Here is a 23,654-nt window from a genome sequence, read left to right on the forward strand (position 1 = left end):
ATGTGTGCCCCCCCCCATAAAGGAGTGCTGGACGCCCGGTGGCAGGAGCTTTACTGGCAGAGGGGGACACGGACGACGAGGCGGGGGGCGTGGCCTAGAGGAGGCGCGGGGGGCGTGGCTACGGGGGCGGGGAGGCGCGGGGGGCGTGGCTACGGGGGCGGGTCGGCGCGCGGCCGCCGCGGTTGGTTGCGCTCCGGGTGCAGGAGGATGACGTAGACTTTTGGCGCGTAAAGGAGCCCGAGCGGGACCGAGGCCGAGAGGCTCATGGAGACCGTGAGCGTGGCGGTCTGCACGTGCACCTGCGCGGGGGGGCGTGGCCAAGGGGGGAAGGGGGCGGAGTCAGCGCATCGGCCCCCCCCCCCCAATGCCCACCGATCCCAACCTCTTTTGTGCCCCCCCCCGAACCCCCCTAAACCCCCCGCAATCCCTTTTCACTGATTCCAGCCCAAATCCCCCCCTCCTCACCCTCTTGGGTACCCCCCAATGTCACCAGTGGTTGTCCTGCAACCCCCCTGAAACCTTCAGTGTCCCCCCCTCAAATTCCACTTGGCCCCACTGAGCCCCTGGATCCCTCCTCTGTGTCCCCCCCAAACCCTTTCCCATCCCGTTCATGGCCCTCAAGCTCCTGTTCACTCAACACCACCTGGGAGCCCCTCCCCCAAATCTCTCATGTGCCCCCCAAGTCGACCACATGGGTCCATGCTAAGCCCCATAGTCCAGGCCTGAACCAACCCAACCTCATCCCCAACCTCAACCCAACCCAACCTCATCCCCAACCCAACCTCATCCCCAACCCAACCTCAACCCAACCCAACCTCATCCCCAACCCAACCTCAACCCAACCCAACCTCATCCCCAACCCAACCTCATCCCCAACCCAACCTCAACCCAACCCAACCTCAACCCCAACCCAACCTCATCCCCAACCCAACCTCAACCCAACCCAACCTCATCCCCAACCCAACCTCAACCCAACCCAACCTCAACCCATCCCAACCTCATCCCCAACCCAACCCCAACCCCAACCCAACCCAACCTCATCCCCAACCCAACCTCATCCCCAACCCAACCCCAACCCAACCTCAGCCCCAACCCAACCTCAACCCAACCCAACCTCAGCCCCAACCCAACCTCAGCCCCAACCCAACCTCAGCCCCAACCTCATCCCCAACCTTAATCCCAATCCAACCTCAAACCCAACCCCAAGCCAACCTCAATTCCATCTCCAAACCAACCTCATGACAACCCCAAAACAACCCAACATCAACACAACCCCAGCCCAACCTCATTGCCAACCCATCCTCAATCCAACCCAATCCCAACTGAATCCAACCCAATCCCAACCCAACCCCTCAAAACTCTTGTGCCCCCCCAAAACGCTGTTTCCCCCCCTCAAACCCTCCTTCCCAGACCTCTTGCCATCCCCACTTCCCCTCCTCACCCTCTCAGCCGATCGGGCAGCACCGAAGAAGATGGGCCCGAAGGCCAACCACACCACGCAGGTCGTGTACATGGCGAAGCCGATGGGTTTGGCCTCATTGAAGGTCTCAGGGACGCCGCGGGCCTTGACGGCGTAGACAGTGGTGGTGAGCATGAGGAGCAGCGCGTGGGCCAGGCAGGCCAACGTGGCTCCCTCGGCCATGTCACAGCGCAGCACCCCCCGCGCGTCCTCAGGGTCCGGGGTTCGCCCCATCTCGTAGTCCACCAAGGCATGGGGGGGCCGCAGGAGAAGCCACATGGCCGCCCCCACCACCTGCATCCCAGTGAGGGCGAAGGTGATGACGAGTTGCGAGGTGGGGCTGATGAAGCGGGGGGGGGTCACCGAGCGCTTCCCTATAAGGGGGGGACAAGGAGGGGGTTGTGGGGCACACAAAAGCTCCAAAACCTTTGGTCAGCCCCATAAGTCACCTTGGGGGAGGATGTGGTAGATGGGGGTGGTTGCGGTGAAGAGCTCGGGGTAGGTGGAACCCCCTCCCACGTCCCTCAACCCAAGCTCTTGACCCTCAACTGGACCCCTACGTGGTCCCCGGGACCTCCAGAACCTATGGTCAGCCCCATAAGTCACCTGAGTGGAGGGCACAGCAGATGTGCATGGTTGTGGTGAGGAGCTAGGGGCTGGTAGAACCCCATGGCACGTCCCTCAGCCCCTCCCCTCACCCTGCTCGAAGATGCGGTAGATGCGGTTGGTCTTGGTGAGGAGCGCGGCGTAGCTGAGGCTCATCCCTAAGCCCAAGAAGAGCCTCCTCATGGCGCAGACCCCAACCCCCGGCTCGGCCACCATGAGGAAGGTGATGGCGTAGACCAAAGCGATGCCCACCAGCAGCACGTAACTGAGCTCCCGCCCCGACGCCTTCACGATGGGCGTCTCGTGGTGCTTGATGAAGGTGAGCAAGACGAAGGCCGTCGCCATCAAGCCCAAGGTGGCCAAAGCCAAGGGGACGGCGGCACAAGGGTCCCCCCAGCGCAGGCGCAGGACGGGGGTGGGGCGGCAGGAGGTGTGGTTGGGGGTGGGGCGCAGGTGGGGGGGGCAGGCCTGGCAGCTCTGGGGGTCGGCCAGGAAGCGGTACCCGGAGCAGAGCTCGCAGTGCCAACAGCACGGGACCCCCTTCACCGGGGTCTTCTTCTCGCCGGGCCCACAGGGGAGGCTGCAGACCGAGGGGGGCACCGAGCGGTTGGAGCCCCACGTCATGGCCTCCACCTGGGGGGGGTTGGACATGGGGTGCCCGGTTGGCCAGGGGGGCACCCAACTGACCATTGAGACCCAACTGGTTGCCCATGGAGGCACCCAATTGACCATGGAAGCACCCAACTGACCATGGAAGCACCCAACTGACCATGGGGGCACCCAACTGACCATGGGGGCACCCAACTGACCATGGAAGCACCCAACTGACCATGGAGGCACCCAACTGACCATGGGAGCACCCAACTGACCATGGGAGCACCCAACTGACCATGGAGGCACCCAACTGACCATGGGAGCACCCAACTGACCATGGAAGCACCCAACTGACCATGGAAGCACCCAACTGACCATGGAGGCACCCAACTGACCATGGAAGCACCCAACTGACCATGGAGGCACCCAACTGACCATGGAGGCACCCAACTGACCATGGAAGCACCCAACTGACCATGGGGGCACCCAATTGACCATGGAGGCACCCAACTGACCATGGAGGCACCCATGGGGGGGCAGCACCCACCTGCAGATGCAGTCCCTGCACCCATTGGCCCACGGCCCGGTAGCTGCCGCTGCCGTTGGCGCCCTGGAACTGGAAGATGTCGTATCTGCCCGGAGCATCCCCGTTCTCATTGAAGCTCACGGGGGTCCCCGCGCTGCCTGCACCAGTACAGACCAGTACAAACCAGTACGGACCAGTACAGGCCCAGGAACACCCAGTAAGGACCCACTGAGGACCCTCCCAATGTGGTCTCCAATGCTCCCCAGCCCCCTTCCAGTGCCCCCCAGTTTGGTCTCCGGTCCACCCAGTCCCCTCCCATTCCCTTCCCAGTCCACCCCAGTCCCTTCCAGTCCCTCCCATCCCTTCTCAGTGCCCTCCCAGTCTCTCCCAGTCCATCCCATTCCCTTCCCAGTCCCCCCAGTCCCTTCCCATCTCTTATCGGCCCCCTCCCAGTGCCTCCCATTCCCACCCCATCCCATCCCAGGCCATTCCAATCCCTCCCATCCTTCCCAGTCAATCCCATTCCCCTTCCATTCACTTCCCATTATCCCCCAGTCCCTTTCTAGTGCCTCCCATCCCCTCCCATTCCCATCCCATCCCTTCCCAGGCCATTCCCATCCCCTCCCATTCTCATCCCATCCCCTCCCATTCCCCTTCCATTCACTTCCCATTGCCCCCCAGTGTCCCCCAGCCCCTTTCCAGTGCCTCCCAGTCTATCCCACCCCCTCCCATTCCCCTCCCCTCCCTTCCCAGTCAATCTCGGTCCATTCCCATCCCTTCCCATTCCCCTTCCATTCACTTCCCGTTGTCCCCCAGCCCCTTTCTAGCGCCTCCCACCCCATCCCAATCCATTGCCACCCCCCCCCCCCCCCCCCCGCTCTCACCGCTGAAGTTCACGCCCCGGATGTGCTGCAGGAGGCGGCGCCCGTCGGGGGGGTCCATGCGGGGGCAGAGCCCCCCCCCGGGGCAGAGCTCGGCCGCGAGGCTGTGCAGGGCCCGCGCCATGGCCAGCACCGCGTCAATGACGAACTGCACCTTCCCCTCCTGCTCGTAGGGCGAGTCCCGGCCGATGCGCTCCCGCCCTGCCCCACACTTGGGGGTCAGACCCACAGCTGCTGCCACATAGTGCCCCGTGCATTCCTGCCCTGCCCCACACGTGTGGGGTGAGACCCACCACTGCCCTATAGTGCAGGGTACCCCAGGGGTGCTATGGGGCAGGCAGGATGCTATGGGACAGGCAGGGTGCTATGGGACAGACAAAGCTCTATGGGGCAGGCAGGGTGCTATGGGACAGACAAAGCTCTATGGGGCAGGCAGGGTGCTATGGGACAGGCAGGGCGCTATGGGGCAGACAGGGTGCTACGGGACAGACAGAGCTCTATGGGGCAGGCAGGGCTCTATGGGGCAGGCAGGACGCTATGGGCCAGGCAGGGTGCTATAGGGCAGGCAGGATGCTATGGGGCAGGCAGGATGCTATGGGGCAGGCAGGGCTCTATGGGGCAGGCAGGGCGCTATGGGGCAGACAGAGCTCTATGGGGCAGGCAGGGTGCTATGGGGCAGGCAGGGCTCTATGGGGCAGGCAGGACGCTATGGGCCAGGCAGGGTACTATAAGGCAGGCAGGATGCTATGGGGCAGGCAGGGCGCTATGGGACAGACAGAGCTCTATGGGGCAGGCAGGGTGCTATGGGGCAGGCAGGGCGTTGTGGGGCAGGCAGGGCTCTATGGGGCAGGCAGGACGCTATGGGCCCGGCAGGGTGCTATAAGGCAGGCAGGATGCTATGGAGCAGGCAGGGCTCTATGGGGCAGGCAGGGCTCTATGGGCCCGGCAGGGTGCTATAAGGCAGGCAGGATGCTATGGGGCAGGCAGGGCGTTATGGGGCAGGCAGGGCTCTATGGGGCAGGCAGCGCTTTACCTGTGCACTTGCGGATGGGCCCGCCGTGGGGCTCGCCGTGGGGCTCGCTATGGGGCAGGCGGCAGTTGAAATCCTCCTCCCAGAACTCGTGGAACCAGAGGTTGCGGCGGTTGTTCTCCAGCGAGCGCGAGGTGAAATACTCATCGAAGCCTGCAGGAGGCACCCCATAGCTCCATGGGCCTCGCCCCATAGCGCCCCGTAGCGCCGTGGGGCTGCCCCATAGCGGCACTCACCGGGCACCGAGGCGCGCTTGGGCAGGATGGTGATGGCTCCGTCGGCCGCCGGCTCCAGGCCCTGCACCGGGCCCAGTTTCGCCCCCCACGAGTCGGAGCCCACCCAGGAGAAGTGACCGGAGAGGTTGGCGCGAGCGGCGGCCTCCAGCACCCGCCTGCGGGAGGGCAATGGGATGGACTGGGATGGACTGGGATGGGCTGGGATGGACTGGGATGGGCTGGGAGGGGAATGGGATGGACCGGGATGGACTGGGAGGGGAATGGGATGGACTGGGATGGACTGGGATGGACTGGGAGGGGAATGGGATGGACCGGGAGGGGAATGGGATGGACTGGGATGGACTGGGATGGGCTGGGATGGACTGGGAGGGGAATGGGATGGACCGGGATGGACTGGGAGGGGAATGGGATGGACTGGGATGGACTGGGATGGACTGGGAGGGGAATGGGATGGACCGGGAGGGGAATGGGATGGACTGGGATGGACTGGGAGGGGAATGGGATGGAGCGGGAGGGGAATGGGATGGACCGGGATGGACTGGGATGGACTGGGATGGGCTGGGATGGACTGGGAGGGGAATGGGATGGACCGGGAGGGGAATGGGATGGACTGGGATGGACTGGGATGGGCTGGGATGGGCTGGGAGGGGAATGGGATGGACCGGGAGGGGAATGGGATGGACTGGGATGGACTGGGAGGGGAATGGGATGGACCGGGAGGGGAATGGGATGGACTGGGATGGACTGGGAGGGGAATGGGATGGACTGGGATGGACTGGGAGGGGAATGGGATGGACTGGGATGGGCTGGGATGGACTGGGAGGGGAATGGGATGGACCGGGAGGGGAATGGGATGGACTGGGATGGACTGGGAGGGGAATGGGATGGACTGGGATGGACTGGGAGACACTAGGAGAGTCTGGAAAAGACTGCCCTGCACTGGTCCATACTGCTCTATACAGGTTTATGCTTGTCTGTGCAGCTTGATACTGGTTTATACTGGTCTATACTGGTTTATGCTGGTCTCTACTGCTCTACACAGGTCACTCAGCCCATCCCATCCGCCCGGGTGAAGCCACCTTGAGCTGTGCTGGGCTCACTGCGGAGGGGTTCCTGGGCCAATTCCTGCTCTGTGCTGCTGTGAACTGGCCGATGCTGGTTTATACTGGTTTATGCTGGTTTATACTGGTTTATGCTGCTTTATGCTGGTTTATGCTGGTTTATACTGGTTTACGCTGGTTTATGCTGGTTTATACTGGTTTACGCTGGTTTATACTGATTTATGCTGGTTTATGCTGGTTTACGCTGGTTTATACTGGTTTACACTGGTTTACGCTGGTTTATACTGGTTTATACTGGTTTATGCTGGTTTATGCTGGTTTACGCTGGTTTATACTGGTTTATGCTGATTTATACTGGTTTACGCTGGTTTACGCTGGTTTATACTGGTTTATGCTGGTTTATGCTGGTTTATACTGGTTTATGCTGGTTTATGCTGGTTTACGCTGGTTTATACTGGTTTACGCTGGTTTACGCTGGTTTATACTGGTTTATACTGGTTTATGCTGGTTTACGCTGGTTTACGCTGGTTTATACTGGTTTATGCTGGTTTATACTGGTTTACGCTGGTTTATACTGGTTTACGCTGGTTTACGCTGGTTTATACTGATTTATGCTGGTTTATGCTGGTTTACGCTGGTTTATACTGGTCTATGCTGGTTTATACTAGTTTATGCTGGTTTATACTGGTTTATGCTGGTTTATGCTGGTTTACACTGGTTTACGCTGGTTTACGCTGGTTTACGCTGGTTTACGCTGGTTTACGCTGGTTTACGCTGGTTTACGCTGGTTTACGCTGGTTTACGCTGGTTTACGCTGGTTTATACTGGTTTACGCTGGTTTACGCTGGTTTACGCTGGTTTATACTGGTTTATGCTGGTTTATGCTGGTTTACGCTGGTTTACGCTGGTTTATGCTGGTTTACGCTGGTTTACGCTGGTTTACGCTGGTTTACGCTGGTTTACGCTGGTTTACGCTGGTTTACGCTGGTTTACGCTGGTTTATGCTGGTTTACGCTGGTTTACGCTGGTTTACGCTGGTTTACGCTGGTGCCTCACCGGATGTCGTCCTCGTTGGCGAACAGCACCACCCCGCGCGCCGTCGACGTCTCCATGAGCCTGCCGATGACTTTGTCGAACTCGCCCGCCCGCGGCTCCCGCGGGATCTTGATGGACTGAGCGATGCAGAGCCCGCCTGCGCCGACGGACCAGGCCCTCCCCGTGTGTCCCAGGCCCCCGCCACTCCTCTCCCTGTTCCCCCCATTCCCTTCCAGGACATCCCAGCCCTTTCCCAGTCCATCCCATTCCCTCTCAGTATATCCCGGTGCCCCCACCCAGCCCATCCCATTCCCCTCCCATTCCCCTCCCGCTCCGTCCCATTCCACTCCCACCATGTCCCAGTCTATCCCACTCCATCCCATTCCCCTCCCAATCCATCCCATTTTCCTCCCGTTAGAGCCCAGTCTATCCGAGTCCATCCCATTCCCCTCCTACTATATCCCAGTCTATCCCACTCCATCCCATTCCCTGCCATCCCCTCCCATTCCCTGCCATCCCCTCCCATTCCCTGCCATCCCCTCCCATTCCCTGCCACTCCCTGCCATTCCCTGCCATCCCCTCCCATTCCCTCCCATTTCCTGCCATTCCCTCCCATCCCCTCCCATTCTCTGCCATCCCCTCCCATTCCCTGCCATCCCCTCCCATTCCCTGCCATTCCCTCCCATTCCCTGCCATCCCTTCCCATTCCCTCGCATTCCCTGCCATCCCCTCGCATCCCCTCCCATTCCCTCCCATTCCCATTCCCTGCCATTCCCTCCCATTCCCTGCCATCCCCTCCCATCCCTTCCCATTCCCATCCCCTCCCATTCCCATTCCCTGCCATTCCCTCCCATTCCCTGCCATTCCCATCCCCTCCCATTCCCATTCCCTCCCATCCCCTCCCATTCCCTGCCATTCCCTCCCATTCCCTGCCACTCCCTGCCATTCCCTGCCATCCCCTCCCATTCCCTCCCATTTCCTGCCATTCCCTCCCATCCCCTCCCATTCCCTGCCATCCCCTCCCATTCCCTGCCATTCCCTCCCATTCCCTGCCATCCCTTCCCATTCCCTCGCATTCCCTGCCATCCCCTCCCATTCCCTCCCATTCCCATTCCCTGCCATTCCCTCCCATTCCCTGCCATCCCCTCCCATCCCCTCCCATTCCCATCCCCTCCCATTCCCATTCCCTGCCATTCCCTCCCATTCCCTGCCATTCCCATCCCCTCCCATTCCCATTCCCTCCCATCCTCTCCCATTCCCTGCCATTCCCTCCCATTCCCATCCCCTCCCATTCCCATCCCCTCCCATTCCCATTCCCTCCCATTCCCTCCCATTCCCTGCCATTCCCTCCCATCCTCTCCCATTCCCTGCCATTCCCTCCCATTCCCATTCCCTCCCATTCCCATTCCCTCCCATCCCCTCCCATCCCCTCCCATTCCCATCCCCTCCCATTCCCATTCCCTCCCATTCCCATTCCCTCCCATTCCCTGCCATTCCCTCCCATTCCCATCCCCTCCCATTCCCATTCCCTGCCATTCCCGCTCCGCACCGGCCTCCCTGGAGCTCTGCACGAAGGCCTCGACGCCGCTCTCGCCGTAGCTGCCCTCGGAGGCCACGGTGGCCACGTAGCTCCAGCCCAGGGCCCGCGTCACGGCCACCATGGCCTGCGCCTGCTCCGAGTCCGGCGGCACCACGCGCGAGAAGAAGCCGTAACGCGCCGGATCGCTCAGCTCCGGAGCCGTGGAGGCGTAGCTGATCTGCGGGATCTGGGAATGCCATTGGGATACAGGGATACAGCTGGGAATCGGCAGGGGATGGGGCAGAAGGAGCGGAGCATCGCCCTGTCCCAGCCATGGGCGTCTTGAGCCAAGCTGGACTTGAGCGCTGGTAGGGATGGGGCATGGGGACATGGGGATACAGCCTTGGAATTGGGCTGTGGAGATGGGAATGCCACTGGGGACATGGGGACACAGGGCGGGGGGGACAACATGGGGGACATACGGACACCAGGGGGGGCCCAATCCCATGGGATATCCCCCCCCTCCCTTGTGTATTCCCTGTCCCTAATCCCTCCTAATCCCTGGAGCCATTTGCTGCCACGCTGGGGCATTGTGGGTGCTGGGGGGGGGATGGAAGGGTCCATTGGGAACGGGGGGGTCAGAGCTGCCACCAATGCCCCCCCTCGATGTCCCCAATGTCACCTTGAAGGGATGGGGCTGCCCCCACGTCCTGCTCAGTGTCCCCCAATGTCCCCAAACAGGCACATTGAGACCGAGGACATCGGCCACCAGGATGGAGATGGGTGGAGATGCCATGGCTGCCATGATGGAGACACCTTAGCCACTATGATGGAGACACCTTGGCCACTATGATGGAGACACCTTGGTCACCGTGATGGAGACACCTTGGTCACCGTGATGGAGACACCTTGGTCACCGTGATGGAGACACCTTGGTCACCGTGATGGAGATATATTGGCCAACATCATGGAGACACATTGGCTACCATGATGGACACAGATGGTGATGGAGACACATTGACCACCATGATGGAGACACATTGGCTGCCATGATGGAGACACATTGGCTGCCATGGTGGAGACACATTGGCCACTATGATGAAGACGCAGGGGCCACCATGACGGAGATGCCTTGGCCATCATGATGGAGATGCCTTGGCCACCGTGATGGAGACACATTGATCACCATGACGGAGACACCCTGGCCACCATGGAGACACATTGGCCACTGTGATGAAGACGCGGTGACCACCATGACGGAGCCACCTTGACTACCATGACGGAGCCACCTTGACCACCATGATGGAGACACATTGGCTACCATGGTGAAGACACATTGGCCACTATGATGAAGACGAAGAGGCCACCACGATGGAGACACCTTGGCCACTGTGATGGAGATGGAACTTGCCCCCAACGCCCTCCCCCTTGCCTCCCCCCCCAACTCACATTGAAGAGCCGCAGCACATTGGCCACCATGATGGACACGGAGCTCGCTGAAGCCCCGATGACCCCCACGAGGCGCTCGGGGGGGGGTCGGCGCGGGGGGCTCCCATCCGCACATTGCCCTTCCCCTTCAGCCGGGGGCAGGAGGCTCCGGACGAAGCCGAGCGCCTGCTCCAGGGCATAGGTATCCCGGGAGCAGGTATCCAGGATGCGGGCGCCCAGCGTCAGGTTGGGCAGCACCTTCGGGTCCCCGTTGACGCGGTCCAAGGCGTAGAGCATGGCCTCCAAGCGATGGATCCCCTTCTCCTTCTTGATGGGGCCACAGGGGACCCCCGCGGGGCCCCGGGCGTGCACGGGGAAGAGCCCCCCCAGCGTCAGGTCCCCTTCCAAGCGGATGCCATGGGGCTGGGTGGGTGATGGGGCAGGCAGGATGTGGCCCCATAGGGTGCTCAAGGGGAGCAGGAGCTGCAGCATGGCCCGGGCTGTGATGGAGGGGGGAGAACAGGGGTTGGGGGGGGGCACTATGGAGCGGCACCCTATGGGGCAGGAATAGCACCCTATGGGGCAGGGGACCCCCTCATGGCTCGAGGGAGATCTGGTGTCTATAGGGTGGGTGATGTCCCCCCCTCTCCAGTGGTTGAGCCCAAAGGGGGGGTCGGGGGGGCCCCAAATCCCTCCACCACCACCCCCCCCCCCGCAGCTGGATTAGGGGGGATGGGGGCGGGAGAGGGGATAATCCGGCTGCTCGGCTGCAGCTGGGGGGGGCAAGGGGAGGCTATGGGGGGGTCTAAGGGGATATGGGGGGGTTAAAGGGGGTTATGGGGGGGTCTAAGGGGATATGGGGGGGTTAAAGGGGGTTATGGGGGGGTCTAAGGGGATATGGGGGGGTTAAAGGGGGTTATGGGGGGGTCTAAGGAGATATGGGGGGGTTAAAGGGGGTTATGGGGGGGTCTAAGAGGATATGGGGGGGTTAAAGGGGGTTATGGGGGGGTCTAAGGGGATATGGGGGGGTTAAAGGGGGTTATGGGGGGGTCTAAGGAGATATGGGGGGGTTAAAGGGGGTTATGGGGGGGTCTAAGGGGACATTGGGGTGGCCTTTGGGGGGTCTGAGGGGACATGGGGGGGCTTAAGGGACATGAGGGGATGAGGAGGATACTGGGGTGGGCCTGAGGGGGCCATTGGTGGCAATGGGAACGGGCTGGGGGGGAGCTAAGGAGACATTGGGGGGGCTTAATAGGACATGAAGGGACACTGGGGAGGTCGAAGGGACCCGAGGGGGGGGAGCGAAACGATGGGGGGGGTGTTTGGGGGGGGGTAACGCACTTTAATGTGACATGAAAGGGACATTGAGGGGGACACGGGGGGGGTTAAGGGGGCACCGGGGGGGCCATGGGGGGGGCACGAGCCTGATGGACGCGGAGCCTCGGGAGCCGCCGCCGCCAGCGCCGCCCGCGAGCGTTTGGAACGGGCGCAAACGCTGCGGAGCGGCCAAAACGGCGCTTCCCGCCCGAGCGGGGAGGCCACGCCCACATTCACCTCTAAGCCACGCCCCCAAACGCATCCCCACCAATCAATCATGCCCTGGCCACTTAACCACGCCCTCATGGCGTAACCACGCCCCCGTCACAACCCACCAATCAGACGCGTTTCCTACTTTTAGCCACGCCCCCGCCGCTCTAACCGCGCCCCTTCCCTCCTTAGCCACACCCCCGGCTTATCCCCTCCTCTCCGCCGCCCTTTACGACTCCTTTCGGAGACGCTTTACGACTTTTCTCCCTCTTTACGACCGAGGCTAGCGCCGTTGCCAAGGTGCGGAGCTTGGGGGGGCTATTTTGGGGGTCCCGGGGAGGTTTGGGGTGCGGGGACCCCCCCATTGGAGATAATGGGGGGGTCCAGGGCACCCCTATGGGGGTTTGGGTTGTGGGTACCCCCATAGGAGTTAATGGGGGGGGTCCAGGGGTCCCCTATGGGGGCTTGGGGCATAGGGACCCCCCATAGGAGGCAATGGGGGGTTCCAGGGGTGCCCTATGAGGTTCTGGGGGTGTTTGGGGTGTGAGGATCCCCCCATAGGAGACAATGGAGGAATCCAGGGGTGCTCTATGGGGGCTTGGGGCATGGGGGACCCCCCATAGGAGCAAATGGGGGGGTCCAGCGGTGCCCTATGGGGGCTGGGGTGTGGGAGCCCCCCATAGGAGCTAATGGAGGCGTCCAGAGGAGTCCAATGAGGGTCTGGGGGGGGGGTGTTGAACACACTAAGGGGGGATTTTGGGGTGTTCCCCCCCCCTTTTAACCTCTTCCTCCCCTCTGTAGGGCCAATGGCTGCAGCCGAGTCGGGGGGGCCCTCCCCAGAGGAGGAAGAGGAGGAGAAGAAGGAAGAGGAGGAAGAGGAGAAGGAAGGGGAACGGGAGGGGGGGGCCGATGCCGGTGGGGCCCCCCCTGCCCCGCGGCGCCCGGTCCCGGGGGTGCTCTACCTTTCCTTCCTGCCCCCCGGCTTCGGCCCCCGCCAGGCCCGGGCGCTGCTGGGGGTCCATGGGGAGCTGGGCAGGGTTTTCCTGCAGCCCCGAGGTGAGCACCCATGGGGGGGTCAGGGTGCTCTATGGGGTCCCTATGGGTCCAGGGTAGGGGTCAGGGGCAGTCATAGGTGGGGGTCAGGGTTCCCACAGGGAGGTGTCAGTTGGGGTCAGGGTGCCCATAGACCCCCTATAGACCCTGTATTGAGGTGACACTGGCTCTGTGTGTGGGGGGCGCTGCTGAGCACCCATAGGGTGCCGTTGAGCACCCATAGGATCCTGCTGAGCACCCATTGGGCGATGCTGAGCACCCATAGGGTGCCGTTGAGCACCCATAGGGCACCACTGAGCACCCATAGGGCGATGCTGAGCCCCCATAGGCGATGCTGAGCCCCCATAGGCGATGCTGAGCACCCATAGGGTGCCGTTGAGCACCCATAGGGCACCACTGAGCACCCATAGGGTGATGCTGAGCCCCCATAGGGCAATGCTGAGCCCCCATAGGCGATGCTGAGCATCCATAGGGCACCACTGAGCACCCATAGGGCGATGCTGAGCACCCATAGGGCAATGCTGAGCCCCCATAGGCGATGCTGAGCCCCCATAGGGCAATGCTGAGCACCCATAGGGTGCCGTTGAGCACCCACAGGATCCTGCTGAGCACCCATAGGGCAATGCTGAGCCCCCATAGGCAATGCTGAGCACCCATAGGGTGCCGTTGAGCACCCATAGGGCACCACTGAGCCCCTTTAGGGCCCTGCTGAGCCCCGCTGGGTGCCGCTCCCGCAGGGGGGGGCGTGCGCCGGCGGAGGCAGCGCCCGGGCCCTGCCCGGGGCTCGTTTGCCGAGGGCTGGGTGGAGTTCCGGGACAAGCGCGCCGCCAAGCGGGCGGCCTCGGTCCTGCACGGAGCCGCCATGAGCCCAAGGCCCCGCAGCCGCTTCCGGCACCACCGCTGGAGCATCAAGGTACGGGGGGGGCGGTGGGGGGAAATGGGGGGATCCCCTATGGGGGTCCTGGGTGCTTATTGGGGGTAATGGGTGCCTATGGAGGGGGTCCCCTATGGGGGTAATGGGTGCCTATGGAGGGGGTCCCCTATGGGGGTAATGGGTGCCTATGGAGGGGGTCCCCTATGGGGGTAATGGGTGCCTATGGAGGGGGTCCCCTATGGGGGTAATGGGTGCCTATGGGGGGGGTCCCCTATGGGGGTAATGGGTGCCTATGGAGGGGGTCCCCTATGGGGGTAATGGGTGCCTATGGAGGGGGTCCCCTATGGAGGTCCTGGGTGCTTATTGGGGGTAATGGGTGCCTATGGAGGGGGTCCCATATGGGGGTAATGGGTGCCTATGGAGGGGGTCCCCTATGGAGGTCCTGGGTGCTTATTGGGGGTAATGGGTGCCCTTTTGGGGGGGTGATGGTTGTGTTTGGGGAGCGGGATGGGTCTTGGAGAGGGGGGGGCCCTTCTGGGAGTCTCTGGGTCCTTTTGGTCTATGGAGGGGGGGGCCCATTTGGAGGGGGTTGGAGTCAGACCTGGGGCTGTTTTAGGGGTATCCCAGACACCCTTTTTGGGGTGCCCTTTGGGCAGGGATAAGTGGGTGCCTATGGGGGGGGGGGTCGTCTCATTTGACCCACTCAGCTCCATTATAAAGGCCGGGGTGTGTGTGTGTGTGTGCGTTTCCCTTTGGGTTTGTACTAATGTGGGGGTGATCCCGGGGGGGGGGGGGTCCCCCTCTCACTGTGTCTGTGCCCCCCCCCCAGTACCTGCCCGGGTTCCGGTGGCCCCACCTGAGCGAGCGCCTGAGCTACGAGCGCCAGGTCCGGGCCCAGCGCCTGCGGGTGGAGGTGGCGCAGGCCAAGCGCGAGGGGGGGTTCTACACCCGCCGCCCCGCCCCCCCCGCGGACCCTGCCCCTCCCCCCACGGCAGCCGCCCCCTCCCCCCCCCCAGCCCCTTCCTGGGCCTTCACCCAAACCCCCACCGAGGAGGAGATTTGGGGGCGCAAGAAGCAGCCCCCCCCCGCGCGCCCCCCCCGCAGCCTCCTCCAGAAGGTGTTTGGGGGAGGGGGGTGAGAAACGGCCCCTCCCCCACCCACCCAAATGCCCCTCGCCCCTCCCCCATCGTTCTCTCCACCAAACGTCCCCCAACCCCCCTCCCCCCAACCAAATACCCCCTTGGAGCCCCTCCCCCACCCCAAAGATCCCCCCCTCCCCCACCCAATCCCTCATCGAACCCCACCAACCCCTCCCCCACCCAACCAAATGCCCCAAGCTCCACTTCAGAGCCCCTCCCCCAGCCCCAACATCCCCCAACCCCCCCACTTCGAGCCCCTCCCCCCCCAAACCCTCATCGATCCCCCCCCCGGCCGAGTGCCCACCAACCCCTCCCCCACTCAAACGCCCCTCCCCCATCTTTCTCTCCTCTTTCCTGCCCCAGAGCCCCTCCCCCCCCCCCCAGCACCCAAATTTCGCTCATTTCCCTTCTGGTTTTTGGACTTTTTCTCCTTAAAACTTTTTACTCCTTTAACAAAAATAACTCCGCGCGGTCTCTTTAACTGTGCTGAGGGGGCGGGGCCTGGGGAGAGGGGCGGGGCCTAAGGGAGGAGGGGGCGGGGCTTATGGCTTCGGCGCGAAACTCCCTGAAAGCAGCGGGGAGGGGTTAAAGGGGGGCGGGACTACGGAGGCCCCGCCCCCACCGGCGTGACCCGTTTACTCAGTGCCCCTCCCCCCCCCCCCCCCCCAAACTGATCTTTCCCCAAATTCCCCCTTTTTCAACCCAAAATAACCGGAATCCTCGAGGGGAGGAAAGGGGGGGGGAGGGGGGGGCGAGGCTTGTGCAGGCTCCGCCCCTTTAGGAGGGGGCGGGGTTCGCAACGGGGGCGGGGCCTAAGGGGAAAAGGGGGAGGGGCTTAAAGGGGCCGCGCCCCCCTTTTTGGGGGGGCGGTTCCAGTGTCAAAAATAGAAGCTCTGGGGGAGGGTGAAGCTGGGGGGGGGGCGGAGAGGGCCCAATGGGAGGGGGGGGGCCCCCACCCCTAAACCTGATGACCCCAAAGGGGGTCCCTGTGCTATGGGGGGGGGTACCCCCATGATCCCTGGGAAACCGAATGGGGGGGGAACCCCCAAAAGGGGGGGGGTGGTAAATGCCAACATTGGGGTCCTCAATTTGGGGGGGGCTCCCCCCCCCCGGGACACCCCCCGCACCATTAACACCCTATGGGTCCTTCCCCAAACCTGTTCCCCCATGCCCCATTGGTGCAACACCCAAACCCTCCCCCCTGCAGCCCCGTTCCCACCCCCTCTGGTTCCTCCCCTTTTAGTGTCGTCCCCCCCCCAATCCCCCTTCCCAACTGCTTTCCCCTCAGTTCCCATTCAACCCAAACCCCCCCCGTTTAGGGGTCCCCTCCACTCCAAACCCCCCCATTAAATCCCCCCCATCCACTGTGACCCCCCCATCAGCTCCTTTTAACTTTGCTTCTCCCCAATTCCATGTCCCCCCCCTTAAATCCCCCCCAAATCCAATGTCCCCCCCCATTAACCCACATTTTAATGTCCCCATTAAACCCCCCTATCCTTAATGTGTCCTATTAACCCCATCTTAATGTCCCCCCCATTAAATCCCACTTTAATACCCCCATTAAACCCCCCTATCTGTGTCCTATTAACCCCATCTCAATGCGTCCCCCCCTTAAATCCCCCCCACTTTAACGCATCCCATTAACCCCCCCCCCTTTTCCCTTCCCCTCCAATCTCAGACCCCCCCCGTCCCCATCCCCTTTCACTCTCCCCCCGCCATCATCAAGCAGGGCCGGCAGCAGCGCCCGGCGGGGACCAGAACCTGGCACCGTGGGGCCGGGGGCCTGGGGAGGGCCCCGGGGGGGCCGGGACAGGGCCTGTAGGCCTCGAGGTCACAAAGCAGCTCCACGAGGTCATCGACCGAGCGCAGGCGCGGGGGGCGCCGGGTCAGGACCTCGTGGCCGGGCGGGACCGGGCGGCCCCGGGCTACCAGGACCCGGAAGGCGAGGCCCGGAGCCAGGAGGACCACGGTGGCGGCCATGGGGGAGCGGGGGGAGCGTTGGACCAAGCGGAGCCCTGCGCCCATGGGGGGGTGATGATGGTGATGGTGGGGGGGGGTGGGAGACGGGGGGGGGCAGCAGGAGGTGGCGGGGGGGGGAGACCCCTCCTCATCCTCCCGCACCACCCCCCAATGGGCCGGCAACGGGATCTCGGCCAGCTCGGCCAGGAAGGAGCCCGGCCAGTAGGGGGCGGTAGGGGGCAGCGGGCGGGGCTAAGGGAAAAGAAGGAGGGGGGGGTTAAGATCAGCGGAAGAGCATCTTGACCCCCCCCATTAAGATCAATGGGATGCCCCCCCCCCCTTTAACCCTTAAAGGAGCCCCCCCCGAATCCCTCCTCTGATTCTTGACCCCCCCCATTAAGATCAATGGGATGCCCTCCCCCCCTTTAACCCTTAAAGGAGCCCCCCCCGAATCCCTCCTCTGATTCTTGACCCCCCCATTAAGATCAATGGGATGCCCCCCCCCCTTTAACCCTTAAAGGAGCCCCCCCCAAATCCCTCCTCTGATTCTTGACCCCCCCCATTAAGATCAATGGGATGCCCCCCCCCCTTTAACCCTTAAAGGAGCCCCCCCCGAATCCCTCCTCTGATTCTTGACCCCCCCATTAAGATCAATGGGATGCCCCCCCCCCCCTTTAACCCTTAAAGGAGCCCCCCCCGAATCCCTCCTCTGATTCTTGACCCCCCCCATTAAGATCAATGGGATGTCCTCCCCCCCTTTAACCCTTAAAGGAGCCCCCCCCGAATCCCTCCTCTGATTCTTGACCCCCCCCATTAAGATCAATGGGATGCCCTCCCCCCCTTTAACCCTTAAAGGAGCCCCCCCCGAATCCCTCCTCTGATTCTTGACCCCCCCCATTAAGATCAATGGGATGCCCCCCCCCCCCTTTAACCCTTAAAGGAGCCCCCCCCAAATCCCTCCTCTGATTCTTGACCCCCCCATTAAGATCAATGGGATGCCCCCCCCCCCTTTAACCCTTAAAGGAGCCCCCCCCAAATCCCTCCTCTGATTCTTGACCCCCCCATTAAGATCAATGGGATGCCCCCCCCCTTTAACCCTTAAAGGAGCCCCCCCCAAATCCCTCCTCTGATTCTTGACCCCCCCCATTAAGATCAATGGGATGTCCCCCCCCCTTTAATCCTTAAGGATCCCCCCCAAATCCCTCCTCTGATTCTCAAGGTGTCCCCCCCCACTGCATTTCCCACCCCCCCAATAATTGAGACCCCTCCCCCCATTCTCAAGACCCCAAATTGCCCAAACTCCCCCCCCATCCCTGTGTAACCCTTAAACTGCACCCCCCAGACCCCCTCATAATGTTCAGGACCCCCCCAAATCCTTGAGTCCCCCCCAAGTTTAAGCCCTGGACCCATGGGACCCCCCCCCATGGCCCCCCCCCCCTCACCACTCGGCAGCCGCCTTCCTCCTCCTCCTCCTCCTCGCTCTCATCCACAACCACCACCTGCCGGGGGGGAACCGGGGGGGCACCTATGGGTGATGGAGGGGGGGGGTTAACGAGGGGATTGGGGGGGATGGGGACCCCTCAAACCCCCTCCCCCCCCCCCGCCATGGCCCCCCCCCCTCTTACCGGTACCAGGGATGCGCTGGGCTGCGGCGGCTCCTGCTTCACCCGGGGGGTGGCGGCGATGAGGACCCCCAGGTCCCCGGGAGGGGGCTGGGAAGAGGGGGGGGTTCAAAATGGGGGGGGTCATGAGGGGGTGAAAATGGGGGGGGGGGGTAATGGGGGTAGAGGGGTTTTAGGGGTAAAATGGGGGGTCGGATTGGGGGGGGGGAAATAGGGGCATGGGGGGTAGAATTGGGAGGGTGGGGATGAAACGGGGTTGGGGGAGGGGTGTGAAATGGGGGGGTCATGGGGGGGGTCGTTGTTACCGGTCTCGGGGTCACACTGGGCTCCGGGGGGGCCACTTTGAGCCGTGGGGCCGAGGCAATGAGAAGCCCCAAGCGGGGGTCCTGGGGGGGGGGCACACACAAACACATGGGGGTTAATGGGGGGGGGGGTTTCCCATTAACCCCCATTGATGAAGGCGGGGTTAATGGGGGGGGGGTTTCCCATTAACCCCCATTGATTGAAGGCAGGGTTAATGGGGGGGGGGTTTCCCATTAACCCCCATTGATTGAAGGCCGGGGGGGAGAGTTCTCACCTGCAGGTTGGGAGGGGGGTCCCGGCTCCTCCTTGATGCACATGGGGGGGCCCGGCGGGGGGGGCCCAGGGCCCTTCTCAGCCCCCCTCATTGCCTGCTCCTTGGTCTATGGGGAGGGATGAAGGGGGGGGAAGGGGGCACATCAATAAGAACCCACCAAAACCCCCCCCCCCCCCCAAATCCCATCAGGAGACCCAGGGAGGACCCCCCCCAAAGGGAAACTGAGGCACACACAAGCCTTGGGGTGACGGCCCCCCCCCCCCCAATATCCCCCCCCGCAACCTGGGTCCCATGTGGGGGGGTCCAAAAGCAAAGCAGCAAAGCAAAGCGGGGGGAGGGGGGGGGGCACAGATTGGGGGGGTCCAAGGGGGTGTTCGGGGGGGGGGGGGGTGTTTGGGGTCCCATGGGGGGGGTTAAGGGGGTGGTTGGGGGGGGTCGATGTTACCTTGCGGGGGGGGCAGCGTCTCCGGGCGGGTCGGGGGGGGCGGCGGAGGGGGAGGGGCTCGGAGGGGGGGCGGGGCCGGACCCCCACCGGCAGCAGCCGCCTCTGCGCCGGGAGAGAGACTTCAGGGGGGGGGACCCCAAATATGGGGGGGGGGAAGGGGAAGGGGGGGGGGGAACAGGAGGGGAGCCCCCCCCCCAATGGGATCCAAGTGTGTGCCCCCCCCTCCAGGTACCCAGGGGAGCCCCCCCCCAAAGCCAAGCAATGCAAAGGACCCCCCCCCCCCCCAACTGTGACCCAGGTATGCAGACACCCCCCCCCCAACCAAAACTGGTCCCATCCCAACGGTGGGGGGACCCCAGCCTTGTGCGTGCCTCAGTTTCCCCATTGGAATGCATTGGGTTGCGGGGAAGGGGGTGAAGGGGGGGGGTATAGACCCAAACTGGTCTATACCGGTCCAAACTGGTCCCTACTGGTCCAAACTGGTCCCTACCCAACGGTGAGGGGACCCCAGCCTTGTGCGTGTTTCAGTTTCCCCACTGGAATGCATTGAGTTGCAAGCAAGGTGATGGCTGAGGGTTACCCAAACTGGTCTAAAGTGGGTCTATGTTGGTCCAAACCAGTCTAAACTGGTCCAAACTGGGTCTCTATTGGTCCAAACAGGCTCTATATTGGTCCAAACTGGTCTAAACTGGTCCAAATTGGTTCTATATTGGTCCATACTGGTCTACACACGTCCAAATTGGGTTTATATCAGTCCAAACCAGTCTAAACTAGTCCAAACTAGGTCTATATTGGTCCAAACTGGTCTAAACTGGTCCAAATTGGTTCTATATTGGTCCATACTGGTCTACACACGTCCAAATTGGGTTTATATTAGTCCAAACCAATCTAAACTAGTCCAAACTAGGTCTATATTGGTCCACACCAGGTCTATATTGGCTCAAACTGATCCAAACTGGGTCTCTATTGGTCCAAACCGGTCTGAACTGGTCCCAGCTGGGTCTCTCCTGCTCCAAACCCTTCTCTACTGCTCCATCACGGTCCCCAAATCCCAGGGGGACCCCACCTCGCGCGTGCCTCAGTTTCCCCACTGGAACGCCCTGATTGCGGGGCAGGGCCTGGGCCCGGGGGTTGCCGGGCTGTTGGATGCACTGGGATGGGATGGGGCCGGGGTTGGGTGGGAGGGGGGGGGGGGGGGGGTGGGGGGGGTCAGCACCCACCGTGGCGCAGCGCAGGCACTGCCTCCAGCGGCACTTCTGGCGCTTGAGGTTCTGGCCCCCGAACTTGGGCTTGTCCCGGCAGAAGTCGCAGCGGCCGCAGTCGCCCGGGCGCAAGCAGGGCCCACAGAGCCCGCAGCGGCGGCTGCTGCGGCGGCGGCGCCCCCCCGCTGCGGCACAGAGCGGGGTCACCCCGGACCCAAACACCAACCCCCCCCCCCCCCCCAACCTTCCACCAGCGAGGGTTAGTGCGGGAGCGGCTCTTAGAAGCGTTACGGTAGCGATGGAGGGGGTGGGAATGGGGGGGGTGTTAGGAGGGAGCAGCTATTAGGGGTGATACGGTAACCGGATGCTAATATTGGGGTGGATTGGGCCCCAGTATTAGCCATGGATCGGCTGTTAGGGGTGATACCGTAACAGGACCCCACGACTAGGGGTGCTTGGACCACGATATTACCCACAGAGTGGCTATTATGGGTAATACGGTATCAGGACTCCGCTATTAGGGGTGTCTGGACCCCCGTATTAGCCATGGAGTGGCTATTAGGGAGATTATGGTAATGGGACCCCGCTATTAGGGGTGTCTGGACCCCCGTATTAGCCATGGAGTGGCTATTAGGGAGATTATGGTAATGGGACCCCGCTATTAGGGGTGCTTGGACCCCAATGTTAGCTATGGAGCGCCTATTAGGGTGCTTATGGTAACTGGAACCCAGTAGTAGGGGTGCTTGGACCCCAGTATTAGCCATGGAGCAGCTATCAGGGAGGTTATGGTAACAGGACCCCACTATTAGGGGTACTTGGACCCCCATATTAGCCACGGAGTGACTATTAGGGAGATTATGGTAACTGGACCTCAGTATTAGCCATGGAGCAGCTATTAGGGCGTATATGATAACTGGCCCCCACTATTGGGGTGCTTAGACCCCAGTATTACGCGTAGAGCGGCTAGTAAGAAGAGTACGGTAACTGTATCTCACAATTGGGGGTGCCTGGACCCCAGTATTAGCCATGGAGCGGCTATTAGGGGTGTTCTGGCAATGGGACCCCAGTATTAGGGGGTTTACAGTAGCTGCACCCCATTATTCCTTTCCCTGAACCCCCACATTTACCCCTACAACTTACTAGTCCTGTATCTTGAACCGCAACATCAGGCGCTGGAGCATCTATTAGGGGGGTTAGGGTACCCAGAACCCCACTATCAGGGTAGGTAAGACCCTGATAATAACCCTGAAGCACCTATTAGCTACATCACAGTAATTAAACCCCATTATTAGGGGTGTTACAGTACCTGAACCCCACTATTAACGTTGCTTGCACCCCAATATTAGCCATGGAGCAGCTATTAGGGGCATTATGGTATCTAAACCTCACTATTAGGGGCATTAGAACACCCAGAACCCCACTATTAGGGTTGTTTGCACCCCAAGATCATCCATAGAGCTGCTATTACGGGTATTAAGGTCACCCAACCTCATTATTAAACCCAACCCAGTACCTGCACCCCAATATTAACCCATGGAGCTCCCATTAAAGCCATTACGGTACCCAGACTCCCCCATTGCAATGCCTGAACCCCAACGCAGGGCCCCTATTACCAGCATTACGGTAGCGCCCCCCCCCCCCCATTGGGACATAAGGGCCCCCCCATCCCCTAATAGCTGCACAGGGAGGGTTGTGGGGGGGGGGTCCGGGATATAGAGGGGGATATGGGGGGGTCCCAGCACTCACCCCCCCCCCGCGGCCCCCGGGGTGTTTCGGGGGTCTCCCCGGCTTCTTCTTCTCCTTCCCCTTGTTCAGCTGCTTCTGGGGGGGGGGAAATGGGGGTCAATTGGGGGGGGGGGGGGTCCATGATGGGGGGGGGGAAGGGGAAATTGGGGGGGGGGGTTTGTCACACTCACCCTGTGCCTGGTGCTGGGGGCGGCACTGGGCTCCCGCTCCTGGGGGGGCTTCCATTTCTGGGGGGGGGACAAGGGATGAGGGGTTTATGGGGGGCTATGGGGGGTTATGGGGGTTGGGGGGGTTATGGGGGGTTATGGGGGGTTATGGGGGTGCTATGGGGGGGCTATGCGGGGGTTATGGGGGGCTATGTGGGGTTATGGGGGTGCTATGGGGGGTGCAGGGGGGGTCTCAGGGCTCTCACCACCGTCCGGGCGCCGCTGGTCTTCTTCCTGGTCGATTTCTATGGGGAGACAGAACAGGGGTCAGAGGGGGCTATGGGGGGGTTATTGGGTGCTATAGGGGTCTATGGGGTGCTATAGGGGTCTATAGGGTGCTATAGGGGTCTATGGGGTGCTATGGGGGTCTATGGGGTGCTATAGGGGTCTATAGGGTGCTATAGGGTGCTATAGGGGTCTATGGGGTGCTATGGGGGTCTATGGGGTGCTATAGGGGTCTATAGGGGTCTATAGGGTGCTATAGGGGTCTATGGGGTGCTACAGGGGTCTATGGGGTGCTATGGGGTCTATGGGGTGCTATAGGGGTCTATAGGGTGCTATAGGGGTCTATGGGGTGCTATGGGGTCTATGGGGTGCTATAGGGGTCTATGGGGTGCTATGGGGTCTATGGGGTTGCTATAGGGGTCTATAGGGGTCTATAGGGTGCTATAGGGGTCTATGGGGTGCTACAGGGGTCTATGGGGTGCTATAGGGGTCTATAGGGGTCTATGGGGTGCTATAGGGGTCTATAGGGGTCTATAGGGTGCTATAGGGGTCTATGGGGTGCTATGGGGTCTATAGGGTGCTATAGGGGTCTATGGGGTGCTGTGGGGTCTATGGGTGCTATGGGGTCCCCACCTTGGGCTGCTGGCAGCGGCGGCGCAGGCAGCGCCACTGGCGCTTGAGGCCGGGCTGGAGGCGGCGCAGGC

General features: G+C 62.0%; 3 protein-coding genes across 3 annotated transcripts in view; 1 reads left to right on the forward strand and 2 right to left on the reverse strand.

Annotated features, from left to right (window-relative positions):
* Positions 1-149: 149 nt before the first annotated feature.
* LOC308230844 (metabotropic glutamate receptor 6-like) lies at positions 150-10,867 on the reverse strand (the record flags this gene model as incomplete). The annotated part of the gene is made up of 10 exons (XM_080635804.1): positions 150-299; positions 1,442-1,833; positions 2,158-2,698; positions 3,207-3,343; positions 4,070-4,267; positions 5,100-5,249; positions 5,333-5,487; positions 7,450-7,585; positions 8,978-9,194; positions 10,397-10,867. The coding sequence occupies 10 exons, from the start codon at positions 10,865-10,867 to the stop codon at positions 150-152; spliced, it is 2,547 nt and encodes an 848-aa protein (XP_080491930.1).
* A 1,226-nt stretch (positions 10,868-12,093) lies between these two features.
* ABT1 (activator of basal transcription 1) lies at positions 12,094-15,153 on the forward strand. The gene is made up of 4 exons (XM_080635700.1): positions 12,094-12,202; positions 12,704-12,958; positions 13,693-13,868; positions 14,659-15,153. Exons 2-4 carry the CDS (start codon positions 12,709-12,711, stop codon positions 14,965-14,967), a joined length of 735 nt encoding a protein of 244 aa, XP_080491826.1. The 5' UTR covers positions 12,094-12,202; positions 12,704-12,708; the 3' UTR covers positions 14,968-15,153.
* Positions 15,154-16,630: 1,477 nt separating this feature from the next.
* The window catches only part of LOC308230845 (methyl-CpG-binding domain protein 1-like), an 11,162-nt gene continuing 4,138 nt past the window's right edge, over positions 16,631-23,654 (reverse strand). The window contains 10 exon segments of the mRNA XM_080635805.1: positions 16,631-17,179; positions 18,370-18,452; positions 18,553-18,639; positions 18,855-18,941; positions 19,127-19,232; positions 20,792-20,958; positions 22,516-22,594; positions 22,690-22,746; positions 22,932-22,970; positions 23,584-23,652. Of these exon segments, the coding sequence (XP_080491931.1) occupies positions 16,670-17,179; positions 18,370-18,452; positions 18,553-18,639; positions 18,855-18,941; positions 19,127-19,232; positions 20,792-20,958; positions 22,516-22,594; positions 22,690-22,746; positions 22,932-22,970; positions 23,584-23,652 (1,284 nt within the window). The 3' untranslated portion in view covers positions 16,631-16,669.

This window comes from Psittacula echo (assembly GCF_963264785.1).
Source record: "Psittacula echo genome assembly, chromosome: 28".
Taxonomy (NCBI): domain Eukaryota; kingdom Metazoa; phylum Chordata; class Aves; order Psittaciformes; family Psittacidae; genus Psittacula; species Psittacula echo.